We start from the raw sequence: 24,365 nt of genomic DNA on the forward strand, positions 1-24,365 counted from the left end.
GCAAGAAAATTTCAAATTTTGCTTATATTATTGTGTAATATATCGATTAATATGTTTTCGAGGTCGTAGCGTTCGAATATGGAGTTATTTTTTTGGTAGGGATTAAAAGTGAGGCGTGGAGAGGTGAATTTTGCTCATTGTGTCGTTTAATATGCCGTTTGTCATGTTTTTGAGGTTTTTTTTAACTCAAATAATGTATTTCAATCAAAATTGAATCGAGTATATCATGTTTCGATCTTAAAATTGCGATAGGTATATCCGCAATTCTGAAGAAAATTGATGTGTTTTTATTAGAAAAAGGAACCTGCAAAGCAATGGGGCAATTTCGGGCAAAAAATCGCTAAAACATAATATACACTACTCCTAAATACACATCACTATGCAGAAGAGAACACACGATATTGCGCGATTATATGAGTTTTGTTCCAAAATGTGTTGTGATTTTGTGTAAAAAACTGCAAACTTTAAAAATCAGTGGTATAAGAAAACATCAAAAAGTAAATTTGGAATTTTTCACTCCCCCACGCCTCACCCCTCACCCCTTCAAACAAAATAAGTGCAGATTCAAGTTCTACGACTTCGAAAACATATCAATCGACATATTACACAATAATATAAGCAAAATTTGAAATTCCTTCCTCCCCGCGCCTCACCCCCCACTCCTACCAAAAAAATAACTCCATATTCGAACTCTACGACCTCGAAAACATATTAATCGATATATTACACGATAATATAAGCAACATTTCAAATTTTCCCGCTCCCCACGCCTCACCCCCCACCCCTACAAAAAAAATAAGTGCAGATTCGAATTCTACGACCTCGAAAATGTATTATTCGACCTATCACATCAATGAGGGTTGAAACCGAATTATCGCCGTTTTTGGGGGTCTGTGGCCCACTGTGCGGCGATTCTTATTTCCAAAGTGGGTTAAGTCATTGATGTTTCAACTTCATATTTGACAGTCCAAAGTTGTGAAAGGAAGACTTGACCAATTTCAGAAGAAAAAAACACGAAATGTGCAGTTTGTAGGGTTCAAAACGGCGGATTTCATTCTTACGGCGATTCTTATTTCCAAAGTGGGTTAAGTCATTGATTTTTCAACTTCAGTGGTGCAAAATGGCCGAAAAAATAACTTTTTCTACGATCGATTTTTTTTGTCCAAAGAGAGGAAGGATGTATCAACCTTCTACAATTGGTGCCACTTCAGGAACAGAACAAATTCTACATCAAAAATTTCAAATGCGTTTTATGAAAAATGAAAAAATTTGACTTAACCCACTTTGGAATAGAGCTCTTCAATTCATCTTTTTCCGATCCTCAAAATCAATTTTAGAAATTATTTAATTTAGGTTCCTTTTTACACTGTAAAGATGAATTGTGTCTTTCATTTTCAATAGGGCGCCATTTAACACTTGCGTAAGGTACTTGAAAAAATCAAATATGTACCTACGACCTAATTTGCATATTTTTGTCATTAGTCTCATATATGTGAGAAAATCATCTCAAATCACGAATATAGGCAAAAAAAGTGCCTCAGTGAGGCAAAATGTCAGCTTGGGTGGTATAAAGAGAGGTGTGAGACAAGGATGCCACCTCTCACCTAGACTGTTCAACATGTACGCAGAAGAAATAATGAGAGAAGCGCGAATCAAACAAATGGGATTCAAGATCAATGGCAAGAGAATAAATGAAATAAGTTACGCAGACGACAAAGTGATCCTTGCTGAAACAGAAGCGCAGATGCAGAAAATGATCAACCAAATCAACAGTGCTGGATTAAAATATGGAATGAAAATAAATGCAAGCGAGACCAAGGTGATGAGATTTACAAAAGGAGACTTCAAGGAGGTCAAAATCAACATTGGAACTCAAGAAATTGAAAATGTAAATCAATTCAGATACCTTGGAGCACTGATAAATAATGATGGTAGAGATCATAAAGAAATTAAATCACGGATTGGAATGGCAAAAAGCGCCTTTAACAACCTAGCCAATGTGCTGGGAAATCGCACAATGAGTCTAGCTCTGAGAAAGAGAATTATGCGATGCTACTTATGGACTGTTCTGAAGTATTCCTGTGAAACATGGACCATGCGTACAGAATGTGAGAAGAAAATATCTGCTTTTGAGATGTGGTGCTATTGGAGGCTACTACGGATCTCATGGAAGGACTTCATCACCAACCAGGAAGTATTAGCAAGATTAGGAGAGGAGCGGAAAGTCCTAGTAGAAGATATAAAGAATAGAAAGCTAAAGTATTTAGCACATAAAATACGAGAAAACGGTATTTTCATGCTATGTGGTACAGGGGAAAATTCAAGGAAGAACTACAAGAGGGAGGAAACGATCAGAGATGTTAACAACAAAATCACCGGCCAACTCTCCCTGTAAGACCCTGAAAGAAACTATCAGATACGCTAGAAACCAGCTGATATAGATGGAAGTATACGCTATCTCCTGTAAAGGAGCGCGACTACAACTACGACGACTAGGACGACTTTTTCACTACTTTCACTGTCTGTTGAAAAAATCACGTCTAAGTTCATTTAGGCGGGTTTTAGACCACTTTTTAGAAAATCTGAGATTTCCAAAATTTACCTGAAGACTCCAGCATAGCCTGAAACCACCTCTAATCGACTCAGCTGGTATTAAAAATGAGATTCTATGTAAATTTAATTTCAACAACTCAATTGGGTAAGACGTGGAAATTTAAATCGTCAAAAATCTGATATAGGGTGCTCCAGAACTACCACTTAAAATGCTTCGAAACCATTTCCAATCGATTTGGAGGGTCAAAACCCGGGCACACACCAAATTTCAACTCTCTTGGTCTATTTTGTAAAATTATGATTTTTTTCCATTTTTGACCCAAGTTTGGTTTTTCAAAAATTCAATAAAAATCAAAATCGTTCGTTAACTCAAAAATTTGATCAACTGTTTACAAATTCGTATTTGGAAGATCAGATCACCTCGATTCGACCCCGATGGGCAATTATTTCAGCTAATTTTCAAATTCCGCGATTTTAGAATTTTTTTTTTCATTTGCCATTGAAAATAAAAGGTCACCAGGTGTTACTTACCTATGCTCATAAACGACTTCATATTCTATCATTCTTGGAAGGAAGTTTGTACTCACCTGAAACAAAGAAAAATTAAGGTGGATTAGTTGGTTATAAAATTATTGATCAACCAACATTACCAATATGAAATAATAATGGTCGAAGGCCGAAGTAAAATTTCTCACCACCTCCGTGTTCAATGAAGAGCAAGAAATGAATATTGAATATTCACAAAATATAAAGTAAGTATCATAAAAATTGTAAAATTGATTGTGAAAAATCACTCAAAAATATCAAAAATTGATGAACCATCAGAAAACGACAAAAATTTGAGAAAATGTCTCATTTGGGTAAAATTTTGCACAGACTGCTTAGATTATTGAAAAATACCAAGAATTAATCGGAAATTCTCAAAATTGAATGATGAATTTGTCAAAACTGCAGAAAGTGTCATAAAATTTGTCAAATTGACCCCCCCCCCACCTCAATACATAATTGAAATTACCAGAAGTTGATCGTGGTATCTAGTAACGATTTTTTTTTTTTTAAATCACTGCTTTTTTCACCACCTTTTTTCAATCAAATTTTCAGAAAACTGTCCTTTCAACGACCCCCCCCCCTCACACACACACTCAAAACAATTAAAAAAGTCACATTTTTCACAGAAAATGTTTCGAAAAAATTAAAATAGGAAGAAAATTGTGAATTTTTTCCTTTTATACTACATTTTTGACTAAATTCACTACTTTTTCACTACTTTCACTACCTGTTAGATCACCTGAAAATCGCCAAACGCTTTTTTTAGGTCATCTTTCGACCTGAGTATCCTAGTTTCGCTACATTAATCGGAGATTCCCATGTCACCAGCTCCCTCGCGAAGTCGCGATTATTCGAACCCATATCATCGTATAGGAAATAGCAAATTAGAGCCAAAAGATTCCGTAAAAGTTGACCAAACACACCATACCACTTGTCAACGTATACCAAACCAGGGTTCGCATGAAATCCTAATAGCATTTTTTAAATGCGATTAGTCGTATACCGCGGTGCTGGTCCTTTTTCTCAAATCCTTTCGCGTATATCTCTCGCTGTTATCGAATTACCGTATCGATATATGGCGGTTGCAGGTACTTTACGAGCTTTTGAACAGAATAAAGCACGTTGTTTCAAAAACCCTCGATACTGTATTTGAAATCACACCCGGGTGAATGACACCGCGAGTCGTGTTTTTCGGCTAATACTCGGAATCGGATTCGACTCTAATATTGTCAGATTTCCACGTAACAATAGCCATGGTCCATAACATTAAGAGGGTATATGCATCAAGTACGAGTACACGAGCTTTTACCATGATTAAAACGTGCTAATACGATGCCTGTTTACCACTAATTTCTCGTACACGAGTATATGTCTAATCGCTATTAAGCGGAATGTTCGAATACATTAAGGACAAATCGCCACCGACATATTTTTATTGTCGAAAACAAGTGAAGAAAAAATTGCAAAAAATATCGGCGTGGCGAGAATTTCGTAGAAAATCCGACTATCTCGATGGGTTTATTTGCCGTTTACGCTTAGTCATAGAGCATTGTCGCCGATTCGCGCGGCCATGGGCCACGTATGCGGCGAAAAATAGTAAAATTTTCCCGCGAAGCAATAAGTGCACGCGCGAATAAACTCGTAGGCGGTTGTTTTATTTTCAAAAGGGTCGTAAAGTGGCACGAAAGCGCCTCGTGGACGCGAACACCGCGCGTATGTACCTACTAAAAAATAATAAAATATACGATGGCGAAAAAAAAAAGAAAAAATACGCAAACAACGATTAATTACACTTCTTTTTGTCCCCACACACCTTCGACGTCGTCGTCGTCGCTGCCTGGTGCTGGTGGAAAAACAAACAGTAAAATCAAAGACATATCTAGGTAAAATGACAGGTTCTAATTAGTCTCGTACACTACCTGTATTTTTTTTCTTTTTTCTTTCCAGGAATAATAATTTTTTTCTCTTTATACGTATACGTTCGCGTCTACGTAGTACCTACTTTATGCATACGTCTTACTGTATGGAACATATATCTACTTATTCTACATTCATACATTTGTAATATATTTGTCTATACAGGTAGGATAATAACAAATCGTAAAATTATGGCGCAATGACGTCACCGTAGTGTTAAAACACAGCGTGATAATTGCAGTCGATGTTCTTCTGACAACGTGTTAGTCGTCATCCAAATTATCGTCACGATGATAAATTTTCATCAACAACAACGGTGTCAACTCGAGTTTTATTCAAAAATTCTAAGAGCGTGAAATCGTCACGTACCATTTTCAAACGTAATTAAAACAACCACCGAGAAAGTATCGATAAATGAATATGAATGAATGAAACGTACGTACACATGTACGACGACAGCAGAAGAGGAGAGAGAGAGGAAGTAAGTATATAGGAAAATTTTGAGATAGATTTCAAAAACGAACGCGTAATTCGATTAGAATTTCAAGGTATGGGAGAGAGAGAGAGGGGAGAGGATGGGGGAGGGGGGTAATTTCACCCCATTGGGGCCAGATTTGTAACAAATTACTATGCTCGTAAGTATTGGAGCTCTTTACTCCTCACCCATTGATAGTATCTACTGTGAAGCTGCAGAACTACCCTCAAATTTCAGAAAACCACTAGTAACAAATAAATTCATTACATCAGCCTCAGCTAATCCATCACATCCCCTCCAAAATCTTATCTCAATCTTCAGCTTACATCATTTCCAACAAAATGACAACCCACTTGTAAACTTCATCTCTGAAATAAAAAACCTTGAAATTGATCTCAAAAATCTCATTCAAAAACCCATAACCCACCCTCCTTGGCTATTAAAACCTCTACAAATTGATTTTCAACTGAGAAATTATCCAAAAAGACATCCGTTCCCTATTAGAAATCAAAAGCCACTATCTTGAACTCATATCAAACTATACAGAATTCAATTTATGCTTTACTGATGGTTCCAAAATCTCTAACCTACATACAGGATATGCTTTCTCCATAAATGAAAAAATTTTCAATTTTAAAATTCATGAGGTCTCTTCAATATAAACTGACGAACTTCTTGCAATTCACCATTGTCTTCTGAACATTTCCACCACACAGCTTGAAAACAAAAACTTTTTAATACAAAGTGACTCTCTTACTCGTAGCTTCTTGATATCCATACAAAACATTTTTTCAGATCACCCTATTGTCCAAAATATTCACAAAATTCTGCTAGATCTCCAAAATTCAAACCACACCCCACACCATCCACCTTATGTATACTCCTAGTCATGTCGGCATTGAAGGAAATGAAATTGTTGACACCTATGCAAAATCAGCCACTAACCCCCCAACTTTCACCATTTTCACCCCTGACGATATAAAATCCTTCTTTAAACAAAATACTCACTCTAAATGGCAAAATTTCTGGTCATCACAGACATCAAACAAACTCTTTCAACACAAAAAAACAATCTACCCCTGGAAGAACCTTGATCACCTAAACAAAAGAAATAATTATAACCCGTCTAAGAATAGGTCACTTTAAAATCACACACAACCATCTCTATCAAAAAATTCCAAACCCCCCCCCCCCGTCAATCCTGTGAAAATGAACCTACATCCATCCAACATTTACTATTCACCTGTCCTAAATTACAGCAAACAAGACTATCTCTCTAAATAGACCCAAATTCAATGACCATCCCAGATAACACTTCTGAAATCCAAAAATTTATAACCCTACTAAAAAACACCAACCTAATAAACCAAATCTAAACCCTTCTATCCACGGGTGTAACAATCCTGCAATTATAAACACCCCAAAAAAAACAAAAAAAAAACACATTTCTTTGATCAAGAAAGATGGCAGGGGGGCAGCTCATTTGACTGAAATGTTCTTTAATCCAGAACAAAAAAACACAAATTTGAAATTGGGTTTCAACTTTTTTTTTGAAATAAAAAGAATAGGTACCTAATAAAGACAGGTTTTTTAATGACATTTTTCATAAAAAACGAAACTTGGATAATTTTCAGTTTAAAAAAATGAGCCTTTTCGAAAATTTTTGAAAAAAACGACAATTTTCAGCTAAAAATGACTACAAATACAGGGTGGCCCATAATTTTGACAATATCAGCAGGTGAAAGGAATTTTCAGTAAATTCTGGTTAAAAAAGAAAAAAAACAGTTCATTAGAAATTTCAAGACTTTTTGGAATTTCTTGCAAGAAAACACAACTTTCAGCAATTTTTGGTGAAAAATGAGATTTTTTTGCAATTTTGGCAAAGGGCGATACTTTTTGCTACTTTTGACAGAAAACGAGTAATTTTAGCACGAGGAAGACATTTTAGCAATTTTTGGCAGTTTTGTTCAAAAAGAAGAATTTTGGACTGTAAATTCAATTTCAGCAGAAGAAAGGACTTTTCAACAATTTCTACTAAAGAAGCGATACATTAGGAATTTAGAACAAATTTCTGGAAAAGAGTAAGACTTTTTGGAATTTCTTGCAAAAAAAACACAACTTTTAGCAATTTTGGGTAAAAAATTTGACTCATATTGGCAATTTTGACAAAAAGCCATACTTTTTACTATTTTTGACAGGGCAAAAATTTCGGCAGGAGGAAGACTTTTTAGCAATTTTTGGTAATTTTGCTAAAAAATGGGAATTTTTGACAATAAATTTGCAAAAGACGGTACTTCTTGAAAATTTTTGGCAAAAAAGCGAGACTAGGATAGCAATTCTGCCAAAGAAAAACTTTGACAATTTTAGCAAAAAACAAGACTTTTTGACAATTAAAAAAAGTGGTATTTTTTTTGCAATTTTTGTCAATTAAAGCTCAATTTTAGGGATTCTCAACTTTGGGAGAAAATTGTGATTTTTCGGCAATTTTGCCAAAAAGCGAAATGTTTTATCAATTTTTTACAAACGGCAAAATTTGTTGGGAATTATTGGCAAAAAAGTGATATTTCTGTTTTAAAAAAAAACGTTTTCCATTTTTGGCAATTTTGTCAATTCCTGCCAAAAAAAAGTATAACTTTCGGAATTTTGTTGGAAAAAATTTAGACTTTTTGAAATTGTGCGGGAAATACAATTTTTAGAAATTTGATAGCAAAATACGAGGTTTTTTGGCAATATTGAAAATAAAGAGATTCGTTGCTTTGGCAAAAAGCGAGGCATTTTTTCTTATTTTCTTCATAAAGTAACGCCAATATAAGAAAAAATTGGATTTTGGAAATTTTAAAAAAAAGAATAAAGAAAAAAAAGAACTAAAAGTGGAGGTATTCCAACCAGCAGAAAAAGTTTTGGACCGAGCAAAGTTAAATTGAAAGAGCATGCAAACATACATTATCAGCCAACATTTTAGGGACTCAGATTTTTGGTGAATTTCTAAAAATCAAAATTAAATCGTGTTCAAAAAAAGAAAAAAATCAAAATTTCACCAAATTGATGTAGAAAGTTGGAATATGCTATGTACCCTATTTTTGACACTCTGAATTGGGTGGAAATATTTTCGAACCGTTTTCAGCAGTTCGAGGGTCTCCAGCGAATTTTTGAATGTTCAACTTTCCGCAAAATTTTATCACAAGAAGTTGCGAAGCTAAAGTTTACATTATAGGTACCATAATTTCGACATACCGAGTCAACTGAAGATCATTTTTGGCTATTTTAAAGCCTTCACCATTTTTTTGGAAATTTCAGTTCCCCAAAAAATGTCATAAAATCTGTCGAAAAATGAACTTCAACACCTATGAATGTGTTCAATACCTGTCAATACACATCATTCTTATACAAAATTGGTTTTCGTCAGTTCATAACGAACTACTGTATTATTATTCGATTTTCAATAATTAAATCGCTAGAAAGATATGCGTTTCCAAACTGGGGCAGAAACCGATTCTGGATAAATGCTGTAGACAATCTGTAAAGTACGAGTAAGTCACTAAAACTATGAAAATCTGCAATTTCCAAAATATCGCTGGAAGCTCCAGAACGGCTTGAAACCACCTCTAGTCGACTCAGCATGTTAAAATTAATGGTATAAAAATATGAATTTTAGTTTTGCAACTTCCTTAGGTAAAACTTTGAGGAAATTGAACGTGTCACTTCAAAAAGGACATATAAGAAAAATGGCGATTTTGAGAAATCGAGTTTGAGGTTTTAAGTGCAATTTTTTTCATATTTACGTTGAGAATTCAGCCGGAAACGTTTTGTATTCTAAAAATTTCATGTCTTCGCTACAAGAAAACACCTCGCCCATCACACAAAATAAATTTCTCTTTTCTCCAGAGCAATTTTAAAACTTCAAGTTATATGTCCTTAGTAAATGAATAAAGAATAACTTTTACGAAAAACACTGGGTATATTGTTAAGATTGTGACGGCCGTTTCGGTACAACGTACCATCATCAGACAAAGTTCTACATTGGGCAAACGGGCAGAGCTTTCAAAGCTCGAATTAATGAACACCTCAGCGCTTGGAAGAATAAAAAACTCGGAGTATCTACGTTTGCAGACCACCTACTCGCCAATAACCATTCCTCCAACTTTGAGTTCAAAATCCTCCACGTGGAGAAAAAAGGAAAACGTCTAGATGCCCTTGAGGATTTTGAAATATGCAGACACATAGAAAACAAGTGCAATGTTCTCAACGAGGTCATTAAAGCTCCAACAAACATACAACGTAATGTACTACGCATCTTACCACCTACGCAACCTACAACGCACCTACCCCTTCCCTAAACTCTAAATACTTTGTATAATTTAACTTTCGACGTAATTTTACCTATTCTGTTTCATGTATGCACTTCGCAAATCATTCGTGTATTATTCTTTGTCTGATGATGGTACGTTGTACCGAAACGGCCGTCACAATCTTAACAATATACCCAGTGTTTTTCGTAAAAGTTATTCTTTATTCATTTACTATGTCAAGCACTGAAAGTGAAAAACTCCTCTACTTATTATATGTCCTTTTTGAAGTGACTTACTGTATTTTTGTCAGGTTCGCATTAATGACGTCAGTACTTCTGTGTATGCGGGTATCGAAAAAAATTTCCATGACGAAAATTGTAGAGGATGAAACAACGAACATTTTCATATAAAAATTTTCAAATTTACCTTCTCCTGGAACGAAAAAATCGTACGCCAAAAAATGACAAAATTTTTTCTCAAAAATTAAAAAAAATATCTACGGTGCCGATGCGGTGATGTCAAAATGGTCAAACATCGTGATTTTTAGGGACTTCGTGGTTTTAAAACGTCATTACTCTGCGAGAAAATCATTTTGGAAAGTGGGAGGGGTCTCATTATGTTGCCAAGGCTTCAGGGAACACGAATCCGTTGTCGCACCAAAAAGGACATAAGTGAACTTATGTCCCTCTTGAAGTGACACGTTCAATTTCAATACTCAAACATTTGCTGGAGGTTCCAGAACTGCTCAAAACGATCCGGAATCGGTTCGGCGGGTTGAAAATGAGAAATATACCGATTTTCAACTTTCTAGATCAATTCGGTGAAATTTTGATTTTTTTTCCTTTTTGCCCCCAGATTTGATATTTAAAAATTCACCAAAAACCGAAAAATACACTTTGACCCCTGAAATTTTGGACTGATGATGTACTTACTTTACAACACCTTTCAGCTTTCCAGGTCAATTTGGTGAAATTATGTTTTTTATTTTTCTATTTTTCAAATGACCACTAAACCTTTATTTCGCTTGCTTTGACTAATTTTTCGAAAATAAAGAGTTCAAAAGATGTGAAATTTTCTCCACTTCCGATTGATAATATGATTTCGAAGCCAGTAAATATGACCTAGGTATGACTTGCCAGTTGCATTTATCCAAAAAAAAAACTTTAGGAAGTCACACAACCGTTTTATTTTTTGGTGAAAATCTGAAATAATTACAAACATTGTGCAACTTCCTTCATCAAATTTTTCAACGAAAAAAAAAACCAAACAAACAAACAAATTATATGCACTTCGTTGAGCACCAATTCAATAAACATACGGATACAATATGACTAATATGACGACGACAGACGAATAAACACTGAGAAATGAAACCAATTTATAAATAAAAAAATTCATAAATGACGAGAGAAAAACAACGTACATATACTTACGAGTCATAGTACCCAGAATTATATACTTACGCAGATATACCTTGCTCACCTATACGTCAAACGTATGTATTATTTAAAGATATTTGTATTTCACTGATTTATTAATAACTCCGAGTACGAAAGATATTTTTCAATTTCTTCCTTCCTCGCTCTCTCTGCCCTAATATGTATTTTCGCAACAGCTGTAGACGGTAGGTATTTTTCACCACTTTACTGTTTTTTATTCGTTCAAAGCACCGTTCGTACGTATAAAATAACGCGTTAATTGACATCACCGCCGCGTCGCGGTGCTTTCTCCCTTACCCTGCCTATCCCTTGCCCTTTTTCACTGTTTCTCTAAAACCCAGACATAATAACTCATCTGTGTGGAAAGTTCACAACGACGCCGATGAGGACATCTCGACGCGGGTTTTGTTTCGCGGAGGCAGAAAGTATTTAAAAAACAAAAAAAAAAACAAGAAAATAACGTGTAATAATGTGTCGTTAAAGACTGTGAAGTGAAGAGATTACGCACTATATAGTCAAACACACTTCACACCTACGAAATATGCGGTCGTTTCTGAATAGCGAGCGCGTGATTTCATTCATTAGTCTCCCAACACTCTTGAGAGAGCTGCTCATCCAAAAATAGAGGAAAGCTCCTGGCAGACAATCGATGTACTTTAAAGATCGAGGTGCGGTTCTGCGGCTTTTTTATAATCAAAATACATAGGATGCTTACCGGATACGATACGATACGATACGATACGATAGGTACCCACCGTGACCTTGATGACCGAGATTTTTCAAAAAAGCATTTCGAAAAATTCTACATAGGTGACTATTTACGACTTGTAGGGAAGCAGCGGATTTCCAAAGTCTAAACTAGGTCAAATAGTAGAAAAAACGTGACCGCCAATATTCTTCCTGAATTTTTGGCGCACTTATACGCATTCCTGAGATTAATAGCGATTTACACATTTCTCAGAGGTTTACTACGGATAAATAAGCGAGCAAGAATTCGAAGAACGAACCTCTATAATCCACCTACAAAAAATTCACAACATTTTTTAGCTGAAAAAAATCATAAAAGCGTTTTTAATTTATCCCTACAAACAATTCCTCACAACACACTATCTAGATTATGCCAGATTGTAAACTCGAGACGCTGTCATTTTGAACGAATAAGTGGTTTATAGTTGAGAAGTCTTTTCGTAATCGAGAAAGGGGGAGAGGGATTGATCACAAGAAAGAAAATGCCTGCCAATTTTTTTTCAAAAAATCGAGAAAAATACCCTAATATTTTTTTTTGGTGTTTATACTCGTACTTAAATAATTATTTTTTGCTTTTATAAAATTTGCAATAATTACCAAAATACTGGCACTACCCCATTCCAAAAAAATTTACCCGGTTTCAGAAATGATACTTTTCAATGTTTTGGCTTAATTAATTAGAAGAATTTTATGTACATATTTCAGACATTTTTATTTCAAAATACGAATTTATCCAAAAAAAAAAAAAAAAACAATATAAATTTTCAACCATTTAGTAGAACTCCAAAAGTGGTCTAGGATTTTGATGGCAATGGCCTAGGTCATCGATCCAGAATCGAAAATTCTATATGCTTTGGAATTGGGCCATGTTTCCCAAAAAAAAAAAAAAAGGTTGGGTAAAGACTGGAGCAAAAAACACATTTTTTTTTTTCGAAAATGCTTCTTTTTTGAGGACCCATATCTCCCTTCCAGCACCTCTGGAGCTAAAATTTATTTCGAGAGATTTTTAACTTAAAATTAAAGCTTTTGCTGAATTTGATCAAGAAAATTTTTTTTTTGTGATCCATCTCATGTAGCTAGGTACCTTTGTTTTTGTCGAACATTGAAATTTTCTTTCCATAATTCCCCTAAATATGTAATCGAAGCTCCTAAAAACAATCTATCAAGGGAACCTTCTGAACTATGCACTCATCTCTGTGTCCTAAAACACTCGTGACCAAAATTTCAAGTGCAAAAGTTTATTTTTGGATTTTTGAAAAATAAGGTAGAATGGTTTTTAAATTTTTTCATGAAATGGAACTTTTTTGAACATAGCGAATCAGTGAGAATAATTTCATCAATTCAACTTCAATGCATCAAAAACTGCTAATCGTAGTTTTTGAACCATTTGAGAGTTCCAGTGATTTTTTCAATTTTCTACAGGAAGTTCATATCACTTTGAAAAGTCCAAAAATAAACTTTAGCACCTGTAACTTTGGTGGCTGCATATTTAGCACCCTCTCGACCCTTTCAGGAGGTCACCCCGAAATTTCAGAAGTTTGAGTTCAAAAGTGAATTAATGATTTTGTTGACATTTTCTGGAACGTACAACCTGGTCAAAAATCCATTTTTGAACCGGCACTTGCGGACTTTAGCAGTATCCAGAACCATCTAAAATGGTCAAGGGTCCATACTAAGCACCCATCAAAGTTACAGGTGCTAAAGTTCATTTTTGTGCTTTCCAAAGTAATCGCTGGAGGCTCCGAGTTGAATCAAAGTTTAAAAATGCCCTCAAAACAATTTTTTTTTAAATTTTATACATTTTAAAAAATTTACCAAAAATTCAACAATGAACTTTGGTATCTGAAATTTTGGTTATGAGGCTTTTAAGACATACCATACTTTTTTTTGATCTAGCTTGACTTCGTTCAAAACGGAAAGTGCGAGTTCAAAAGGTTATTTTGTAAGCACCCTATACATATTTTGAAACGCTTAGTAACGTCTATCTCTTAGGACTAAATTGAAATTTTAGGTAGTTACATATTCGATAAGAGCGATACGCGAGAATTAAACTCACGATCAGTATCATTTTTCTAATTCGTAAGCTTATCAAACACATTGATCAATAAAAACATAGGTTCATTTGAAATAAACTTCTTACGTGCCAGTAGTTTCGTTTCGAGTCCAACATACAGAAAAATCGACCACAACATGATATCACTTCACAATTTGAAGAAAACATTAGTAAGTAATACGAGTAGAGTACACAAGCGAACTTTTATTGCAACTTTTTTTACCACCCCCTTCCCCCCTCCACAATTTTTTAAATGAAAAAATCATCTTATCTTTATTCGATGAAGTTTAGTTTACTTTTTTTTGCAATTTTTTTTGCAAGTTTCGAAACTATGTACCAACATTTAACAGTTCCCACCTCACATAAAAAAATGTATGAACTGAAGCTTAGGTTTTTACTCTCAAGAAATATGAAAAAAATAAAATGAATAACATTCTAAACTCAGAATAATTGTTGCTCCAAAATCAAAAATTTACACATTTTTTTTGTTTTTCGTGTTTTTTAGAGCTCTTTTACAGTTTCTGATCTTTGAAAAGTAAATTCAAAACGAGAAGAGAACATTTTATTGCCGAGTTGGATTCAAACTTTTTTTGATGTTTGTGATTGAAAATTGAATTTTTTCGAATTTTGATTTTTTTAAGACGAGTTTATTCATTGAGTGAAAAGGGTTTTTTCAGCTTTCTCAATACATACGTAAAAATAGGGGTAAAATGGGTCAATTTCATCACTTGAAACTTTTTTTCAAGTTTTAAATTGAAAAATTGCATTTTTTTCGCAAACTTAAATTTTTTTAATCGACTTTACAAAATAACGCCATCCCAATTTTTTAATAACGTTGTTCAGCATAAAAAGTTGTCCATAATATATTTTTTTCAGAATTTTTGAGAGTCGGAACGATATGATAACTACGTTTTGAAACTTTTCTAGCTAATTTTTCGTACGAAAAAAAGTGGCAACACTGATTTTTATGATATCGCCAAAAAGCCTCTCAAAACCTTTAACTATTAGAAAAACTTCCATTTTTTGATAGGTATCGCGGTTGTCGAGTAGGTAATCCACTGCTGAACTGAATGATATTTGAAGTTCACTGAAAACTTTGACACCCCCTAGCAGCCTTTAAAAAAGGCTAGAGGGCTGCGATTTGCGCCATTGGTCATCCCTTCGGAAGATCTTTCCACAGGAAAAATTTCAAAAAATCGCCACCCCACTATTTCTTGGTTGAATTGACGTTGAATGACCCGCTAACCTGACCTCACTGCAGCGATTATGACGAAAATTTGACACTCTTTCTATTTGATTTCTGTTCGCAGCCTTCCTATTACATCAATTTAATCCACTTCCACATTCTAACATCAATCACAGCATCATTTCCACTTCCTCCAGACACCATCGCAATTTCACAAGAACCACAAACACAGATCGTTTACCCCGCAGCTGTGGAAACAAGGGCCACAATGAGAATGCGTCACACGTTCATACTACGCTGTGAATTCTATTCAGAGATGACGAAAACGGGTCCATTTGTCGACAAAAGTTTACTGCTGGAAAAAATTTTCAACCCTCTGGCACCAAATTACATACTGGTGACCGCCCCACACAATTGGGGTAAGTCGATAAATCTCGATATGATATCATTTTTCGCCAACATGGCTGTTCATCCAAACGGTTCGATGCTAAATTTAAAAAAAATCCCATCGTATCACATCTTTAGCAATGGGAAATACCCCACATCAGTTTACAAAAAAAATAACACTTACGAGAAGTATTCTAATAAACTTTTAATATCGAAAAAAGGCAACATCATCAATCAGCATTTGGGACAATACTCCGTTCTAAAGTTGGACCTTCATTTCAGCATTTCAGACATATCGGAAAATAATACGGAGGCCAGTTTCCAGAAATTTTTCAAAACGATGACGAAAAATTTAAGATTCTTATGAACGAGTCATCGATACATCAAGTACAAATTAGAGTCAATGGCTGTCCAAGATCCCAGCATAGGAACAATTTTAGAGAAGTTTGAATCAATATCCACAAACAACGATGTCAGCGAGTCGATGGCTCTGCGAAGTATGCAAATTCTGTACCGATGTATTCGATTATGTTTTCCCGATGGAAAAATACTCGTACTCATTGACAACTACGATTCGATTTTCGAAAAAATTTACCTTTCTCCGGGGTTCAATTATGATTCAGAAGATGCCCGAAAGATTAAATTGTTCATTCGTGATTTCTTGAAGAAAACGTGTCAAAAACCAGCATCATTCCCAGGTTACAGGATGGTTAAACAATTGAAAGTGATAATTACTGGGGTCACTCACGTACCCGGATCTGATTTCTTTCCAGATTTGGATGATTCGACCGAATGGAGTATGACGAATTCAGGAATTTACCCTTATTATGGATTTACATCGGATGAAGTGGAGCAACTAGCGAATTTACGATCAGTAGATTACTATTACATGAAGTCACTACTTCAGAATACTTACGATGGCTACCGAGATATCAGTTGCCCAGATCAGCCCCTTTTCAATCCTGTATCGGTGATCGAATTTTTAAACCATCGGGGTCCAGTTAGCTTTTGGTCAAAGGATGAAGGCAATACTCTCAGAGAAATATTATTCCAGTTGTCAAAAAATTTAGAGATGGTGTATTTATTCGGATTATTACTGATCGGCAAACCAATTAAGATTTCAGCCTCAGCTAATCAAGGAATACCCATCGATAAAATAGACAATATTGCTGCTGCAATACGAGGGGAATTCGTCAGAGTGCTTGACGATAGAAGCATTCATCAAATTTTTAGTTTCCTATTATCATACGAATATCTTACCCTAGCCACTAAACAACCACCGAACGCGAGCTTCTTCAATGCTAAACTTTCTCGTAAAGAAATTAAGGACGTTTCTATGAAAGCATTTTTACAAAATCATCTTACCGCACGTCTTCTCCATCATCATCAATACCTGATCAACGATACAATTCTGGCTTTTGGCAATTATATCGAAGACAGCAGTGACAAATCAAACGAACAGCTCAAAGTTACGATCAGTCGTTTGTTCGACAAAACTGGCCCATTGAAAAACTTCAAAACAGCGATTGAACGTTATAAAAATGAAAAACCAAAGGGTGAATTTGTGAATGTGGTGTTTAATGATGTCGAAGAATCAGCAGCTAGAGGAATCTTAGCTCACGTATTGGTAAAACTACAGTACAATGGTATTTTGAATGTATCCATGGATGAAGAACAGGTTGTGGAGAGGGAGAGCAACGAGTTCAATTTCAAAATTTGCATGCTGGGATATGACGAAGAGGGGCGAGTAATTATCATAAAACATGAGCATGTCGAAGAGGATTCGGTCGAAGAATATGATTTACAGCAAGCAGTCAAAGATAACGCCCATCTGATACAAAAAATTATTTCTTCTCCACTCAAATATTGTAAAATTGTAACGTTGAACACGTTTAACAGCAATGATCTAAAGATGAATTTTCAAGTAATAAATGCAATTTGATTAGAACACATTGGTCGAAAAAGGACATAAGAGCGACAGGTTCCACAGAGATTTTGTTCATCGGTCTGTGAAGAGGAAATCAGCCAATTCACAATTCAAAGTTTTTGGAACCTCCAGAAAGTTTTGAATTTTTTTAAAATTTTTCAGATAGACAGATGTTTTTTCAAGCGAGGCAAAAACAAGTCACAAAATGAGAACATCCCCCTCTTCATACCCTTTGATTGAAATGTATTTTTTCCCGAATTGTAGTGCCTTTCTAGCGGGTTTAAAAATTTTTAAGTTCAAAAACCAAAAAAAAAATCGCTAAAATGATTGCTCAAAACGTCGTCAAAAAAATTCCTCAAAAATTGTTACTATTCTAAAAATGAGAAATTTTGCTCTGTGCAATATTGGTCATTGCATTTTTCTGTAAGACTCATTGGTTTTTCTTCAATCACAACTAGGTAATCGATTTTTGAAGAAAAAAAAATTGTAAGTGCATCTCATGAAAAAATGCGGAGAAACAAAATGTTATATACAAAATGAATGATGTTCGCATCGTTTTTTGAACTACTTTCCTACATAAATGAAACACCAGCAAAGAAGTGAAGTAAGTTTTTCAAAACGCGAAACTTTGCATACCTGTGGGACTAATTGAAATATTAGGTATGTATTTGATTAACCATGATATATAAAATCATACATGGTATCATCTTTCTAGTTCATTAACATATTAAACGCATCGATAAATAAAAACTGTGGGTTATTTAATTTCCCGTACTGCGGTTTAAAACAGACACCACATCTTGATCTTCACATGTACGAGCAGTTTCGTTAGCAGCAAAACGTGCAAAAAAGTCGGCCACAACATGATATCAGTACATAATTTGAAGAAAACATTGGTAAGTAATAAGTACCATAAACAGAATAATATTTTAGCAAATTAAAAATGAGGGGGAATCAATCATGGCATTTGCAACACAAAAAACATTCCAATAAGTCTCCGATATAGCATTAAAATTTGAGCTAAAGACTGCAGACTCAGAGAAATACCAGCTGGCGAAGGAACATTTCTTTTTTATGACTGAACCACCTGGCTGGAAACATGTTAACATATCCCCGGTCGACCCAGATCTTAAAATAATCAGAAAAGCAGAAATTCGGTGCAAAATACAGTATTTTTGAAATAAATCCAGTTTGAGCTAAATACTGCTGAGTCAGTGAAATACCACCCGGTTGAGGGACACTTCTCTTTGATGCCTGAACCACTGGAAACATGTTAACATGTCCCTGGTTGACTCAGGTCCCAAAATGGTCAGCAGAACAGTGCAACATAAGTACTACAGAATTTTTGAAATAAATAGGACTTGAGCTAAAAACTGCTGACTCAGTTAAATGCGACCTCGTTGAGGGACCTATATTTTTGATGACTGAACCACAGGAAACATGATAACATGTCACCGGTGGACCCAAGTCCTGAAATGGTCAGCAGATAATTGAAAATTTAGTGCAAAAGACAGTATTTTTTAAATAAATTTTATTATAGCAGAAAACTGCTGACTCAGCAAAATGTGACCTCCTTTAGGGACACTTCTTTTCAATGACTGAACCACAGGCAACATGCTGACATGTACCCAGTTGACTCAGGTCCCAAAATGGACAGTAGATACGCAAAAATTTAGTGTAAAATAAAGAATTTTTGAAGAAAAAAAATTTTAATTAAAAACTGCTGACTCAGTGAAATGTGACCTCGTTGGAGGACATATCTTTTTAATAACTGAACCACAGGCAACATGTAAACATGTCCCTGGTTGACCCAGGTCCCAAAATGGTCAGCAAAAAAGTGAAAATTTAGTGCAAAATTCAGTATTTTTGAAATAAATCTATTTTGAGCTGAAAACTGCTGACTCAGTGAAATGCCATTCTTGTTGAGGGACATTTATTTTTGATGACTGAACCACAGGCAACATGATAACATGTCCCCGGTTTACCCTTGACCTAAAATGGTCAGCAGATAAGTGAAAATCTAGTACAAAATTCAGTATTTTTGAAATAAATCGATTTTGAGCTGAAAACTGCTGACTCAGTGAAACTCATCTCGTTGAGGGACATTACTTTTTGATTAGTTGACTACTGGAGACATTATAACATGTCCCTGGTTGACCCAAGTCCTAAATTGGTCAGTAGATAAGTGAAAATTTAGTGCAAAAGACAGCGTTTTTGAAAGAAATTGAATTTTAGCTGAAAATTGCTGACTCAGCAAAATGTGACCTCCTTGAGGGACACTTTTTTTCAATGACTGAACCACAGGCAACTTGTTAACATGTACCAAGTTGACTGAGGATCCAAAATGGTCAGCAGAAAAGTGAAAATTTAGTTCCAAATAATGAATTTTTGAAGAAATCAAATTTCAACTAAAAACTGCTGACTCAGTGAAATCCCATCTCATTGAGTGACATTATTTTTTGATAACTCAACTACAGGCGACATGATATCATGTCCCTAGTTCACCCAAGTCCTAAATTGGCCAGCAGATAAGTGAAAATTTAGTGCAAAAGGCAGTATTTTTGAAATAAATTGAATTTTAGCTGAAAACTGTTGACTCAATGAAATGTGACCTCCTTGAGGGACACTTATTTTCAATGTCTGAACCTCTGGCAACATGTTAACATGTCCTCGGTTGACCCAGGTCCCAAAATGGTCAGCAGAGAAGTGAAAATTTAGTGCCATGTAAAGTACACTGTTTTTGAAATGAATCGAATTTGAACTAAAAACTGCTGACTCAGTGAAATCTGACCTTACTGAGGGACACTTCTTCTTGATGCCTGGACCACTGGCGACATTTTAACATGTTCTCGGTTGTCCTAGGTCCCAAAATCGTCACCAGAAAAGTGAAAATTTAGTTCCAAGTACAGTATTTTTGGAATAAATCATTTGATCTGAAATCTGCTGACTCAGTGAAGTTCTCCGTCCTTGAGGAACTATAATTCAGTAATCATTACGGCATTTTAAATCAATAGGTACAGCAAGTTTATGGCAATATGAGTAGGCAGAGCTACATAGCTTAAAATTAAAATACTATTCTCGTTTGCTTTCTGTTTGCAGGCTTCCTATAGCACCAATTTAATCTATTTTCACATTCTATCAACAATCACAGCATCACTTCCACCCTCTCCAGACAGCAGCATCATTTCACAAGATCAAAATATTCAGATCGTTCACTTAGCAATACAATCTACCGATACTATGATAACCAATAGCACGTTCATGCCACTTAGTAGATCCTATTACGAAATGACAAAAAGGGGCCCATTCGTCGACAAAAGTTTACTCCTGGAAAAAATTTTCGATCCTTCGACACCCAATTACATATTCCTCACAGCCCCACGTAATTGGGGTAAGTCAAAAAATCTCAACATGATATCAATGTTCGCCAACATGGGTATTCATCCAAATGGCACCATGCGTGATTTCAAAACTATCCGCTCTTATCACATCTTCAACAACGGGGAATACCCTGATGCAGCTTACAGGAATAATGACACTTACGAGAAGTATTCTAGCAAACTACTGATATCGAAAAAAAGCAACGTAATCAATGAGCATTTAGGGCGATACTGCGTTATACAGTTGGACTTTCGTATCAGCATTTCAGACATATCGGAAAATAATACAGACGCCAGTTTCGAGAAATTTTTCCAAACGATGGCGAAAAATTTAACGCTTTTATTTTTAAATCATCGGTACGTCAAGTACGTATTGGAGCCCAGAGTTGCCCAAGATGCCAACATTGCAACTATTTTAAACGAGTTTGATATAATGTCTCAAATAACTGTAAAGGAAAAAATCACCGAGTCGTTGGCTGTACGAAGTATGCAAATTTTATACCAATGTATTCGACTGTGTTTCCCCGATCGAAAAATCCTCGTACTCGTCGATCACTATGATTCTTTATTCGAGAACATTTATTTCACCCCGGGATTCCATTATGATTCCGAAGACGTCTCCAAGATCACGTCCTTCGTACTCAATTTCTTGAAGGAAACTTGTCGAAAACCAGAATCGATCCCAGGATACGAGATGGATAACCAGTTGAAAATCATAATGACAGGAGTTACTCGCATATCTGGATTTGGTTTCATTCCAAACGTGAATGATTCGATCGAATGGAGTATGAGCAGTTCGGGAATTTACCCTTACTACGGATTTACATCGAATGAAGTCGAACAATTGGCAACTCTACGAGAACTAGACCTTAGCATGAAATCCATACTCATGAATACATGCGATGGCTATAGAGATGTCGGTTTCCCAACTGAGCATATTTTCAATCCTGTATCTGTGATCAAATTTTTAAACCACAAGGGTCCGGTAAGCTTTTGGTCAGAACACGATGGTAATGCGTACAGAAAAGTAAAGATAGAGTGGGCAAAGAACTTGGACAAGTTGGTGAGCGACGAACGTGGTACTCTCAAAAAAATATTACTTCAGTTGTCAAAGAACTTAGAGATGATGTATTTATTCGGGTCATTATTAATCGGTAAATCGGTTGAGATTTCAGTCTCATCGACTCGAGGAATACCCATCAGCGAAATGAACAACACAGCTGCTGCATTATGTGGAGATTTCGCCAAAGAAGTGCCAAAAGATTTCGCTATCGTACTCGACGACCCAAGCATTAATCACATCATTAGCTTCCTACTATCATTCGGATATCTAACTCCAGCCACTAAACAACTAGCAAATGCGAGCTCTCTCAGTATTAAACTCCCTGGTAAAGAAATCAAGGACGTTTTTGTAAAATCATTCGTAGAATACGAACCCTCCGCAAGTTGTTTTCGTGGCCTTCAAAATGTGATAAACGATGCAACGCTGGCTTTCACCAATTACTTCAAAAGTGACAACGACAGTTCAGACGAACAGCTCAGTACGATGATCACTGATATGTTCAACGAAACTGGCTCATTGAGAAGACTCAAAACAGCGATCGAAAGCTATAAAAATCAAAAACCAGACGGCCAATATGTTAATCACCTGTTCAATGATGTCAAAGAAGCAGCAGCTCGAGGAATAATAGCTCAAGTATTGGTAAAATTACAGTACGACAATGTTTTGAATGTACCCATGGAACAGCAGTTCGCCGCTGATGAGACAGGGACCCGAGAATTTGATTTCAAAATTTTCATGTTGGGGTACGACGAAGAAGGACGTGTACTTATCGTAAAACATAAGCATGTCGAACAGGACTTGGTGGAAGATGTGGAAGAATATAGCTTACAGCAAGCAGTAAAAGATTACGCCCATCTGATACCGAAACTGATTTCTTCCCCGCTTAAATATTGTAAAATTGTAACTTTGAACACATTTGACATAGACAATCCTAAAATCCATTTTCAAATGATCAATGCAAGCGATTTGAACACGGTTGTCGAAAAATAAGAAAAGGACTGCAGGTTCCACAGAGTTTTTGTTATGTCCCTCCCTGGTATCATGAGGTAGGTAGAGGTACAGCATTTACAGCAAGTTCCATGATTGAATAAATTATACATATATTTTCTATTTTTTCAACTCTTTTTTGAACTTCATTACAACATCTAACTCAATATTAACGATGATCATCAAATATTTAATTTAATTGACTATCTAGGCGTAGAATTCTCGACCCCTCTCCCTGCATCTTCAATTTTTGTGAAATAATTCCATCCAAGGCTAAAAATAGTCACATTTTTCCACTACGAATTGCCACCTTTTTCACTAAAAAGTGTCACATTTTTTTCACTAAAAAGTGTCACATTTTTGTCACTAAAAATTGTCACATTTTTTTCACTAAAAATTGTCACATTTTCTTCACTAAAAATTGTCACATTTTCTTCACTAAAAATTTTCACATTTTTTCACCAAAAATTGCCACTTTTTTTCACTAAAAATTGTCACATTTTCTTCACTAAAAATTGTCACATTTGTTTCACTAAAAATAACACATTTCTTCAGTAAAGATTTTAACATTTTCTTCACTAAAAATTGTCACATTTTTTCACAAAAAATTGTCACATTTTTTGCACTGAAAATTGTCACGTTTTTTTCACTAAAAATTATCACATTTTTTCACTAAAAATTGTCACATTTTCTTCACTAAAAATTGTCACATTTTCTTCACTAAAAATTGTCACATTTTATTCACTAAAAATTGTCACATTTTTTTTCACTAAAAATTATCACATTTTTTTCCACCAAAAATTGTCACTTTTTTCATTAAAAATTGTCACATTTTTTCATTAAAAATTGTCACTTTTTTCACTAAAAATTGTCACATTTTTTTCACTAAATATTGTCACATTTTTTCACTAAAAATTGTCACATTTTTTTCACTAAATATTGTCACATTTTTCTCACTAAAAATTATCACATTTTTTTCGCCAAAGATTGCTGCATTTTTTCCCCAAAAACTGTAACCATTTTTTTCATTAAAAATTGTTACATTTTTTCACTCAAAATTTTGCATTTTTTCACCAAAAATTGTAATATTTTTTCATGAAAAGTTTTCACATTTTTTCACTGAGATTTTTTTTTTACCAGCTGTATTTTGTCTCCATTAAAAGTTACCACACTTTTAAAATAATGGTCATTCCCCTCCCTCTCCTCCCATCCTAAAACATCATTTTTGCTGAAAATTCTTACAACTTCTCAATAGAAAGTGTAAAAAATTTTTCATTTAAAAATCGTAACATTTTATTTTTTAAAAATTTCATATTACTTATTTTTCACTAAAAATTTCATATTACTTATTTTTCACTAAAAATTTCATATTACTTATTTTTTACTAAAAATTTCACATGTTTTTCGGGCTGA

General features: G+C 35.0%; 3 protein-coding genes across 3 annotated transcripts in view; 2 read left to right on the plus strand and 1 right to left on the minus strand.

Annotated features, from left to right (window-relative positions):
* The window catches only part of LOC135848744 (uncharacterized), a 182,261-nt gene that overhangs the window by 128,061 nt on the left and 29,835 nt on the right, over positions 1–24,365 (minus strand). The gene's annotated exons all lie outside the window — the stretch shown is intronic.
* Positions 14,050–18,226, plus strand: LOC135847053 (uncharacterized). The gene is made up of 3 exons (XM_065366438.1): positions 14,050–14,192; positions 15,333–15,627; positions 15,878–18,226. The coding sequence occupies exon 3, from the start codon at positions 15,999–16,001 to the stop codon at positions 17,535–17,537; it is 1,539 nt and encodes a 512-aa protein (XP_065222510.1). The 5' UTR covers positions 14,050–14,192; positions 15,333–15,627; positions 15,878–15,998; the 3' UTR covers positions 17,538–18,226.
* On the plus strand, positions 18,288–23,084 carry LOC135847052 (uncharacterized). The gene is made up of 2 exons (XM_065366437.1): positions 18,288–18,418; positions 20,622–23,084. The coding sequence occupies exons 1-2, from the start codon at positions 18,386–18,388 to the stop codon at positions 22,953–22,955; spliced, it is 2,367 nt and encodes a 788-aa protein (XP_065222509.1). The 5' UTR covers positions 18,288–18,385; the 3' UTR covers positions 22,956–23,084.

Source organism: Planococcus citri, chromosome 5 (assembly GCF_950023065.1).
Source record: "Planococcus citri chromosome 5, ihPlaCitr1.1, whole genome shotgun sequence".
In the NCBI taxonomy this organism is placed as follows: domain Eukaryota; kingdom Metazoa; phylum Arthropoda; class Insecta; order Hemiptera; family Pseudococcidae; genus Planococcus; species Planococcus citri.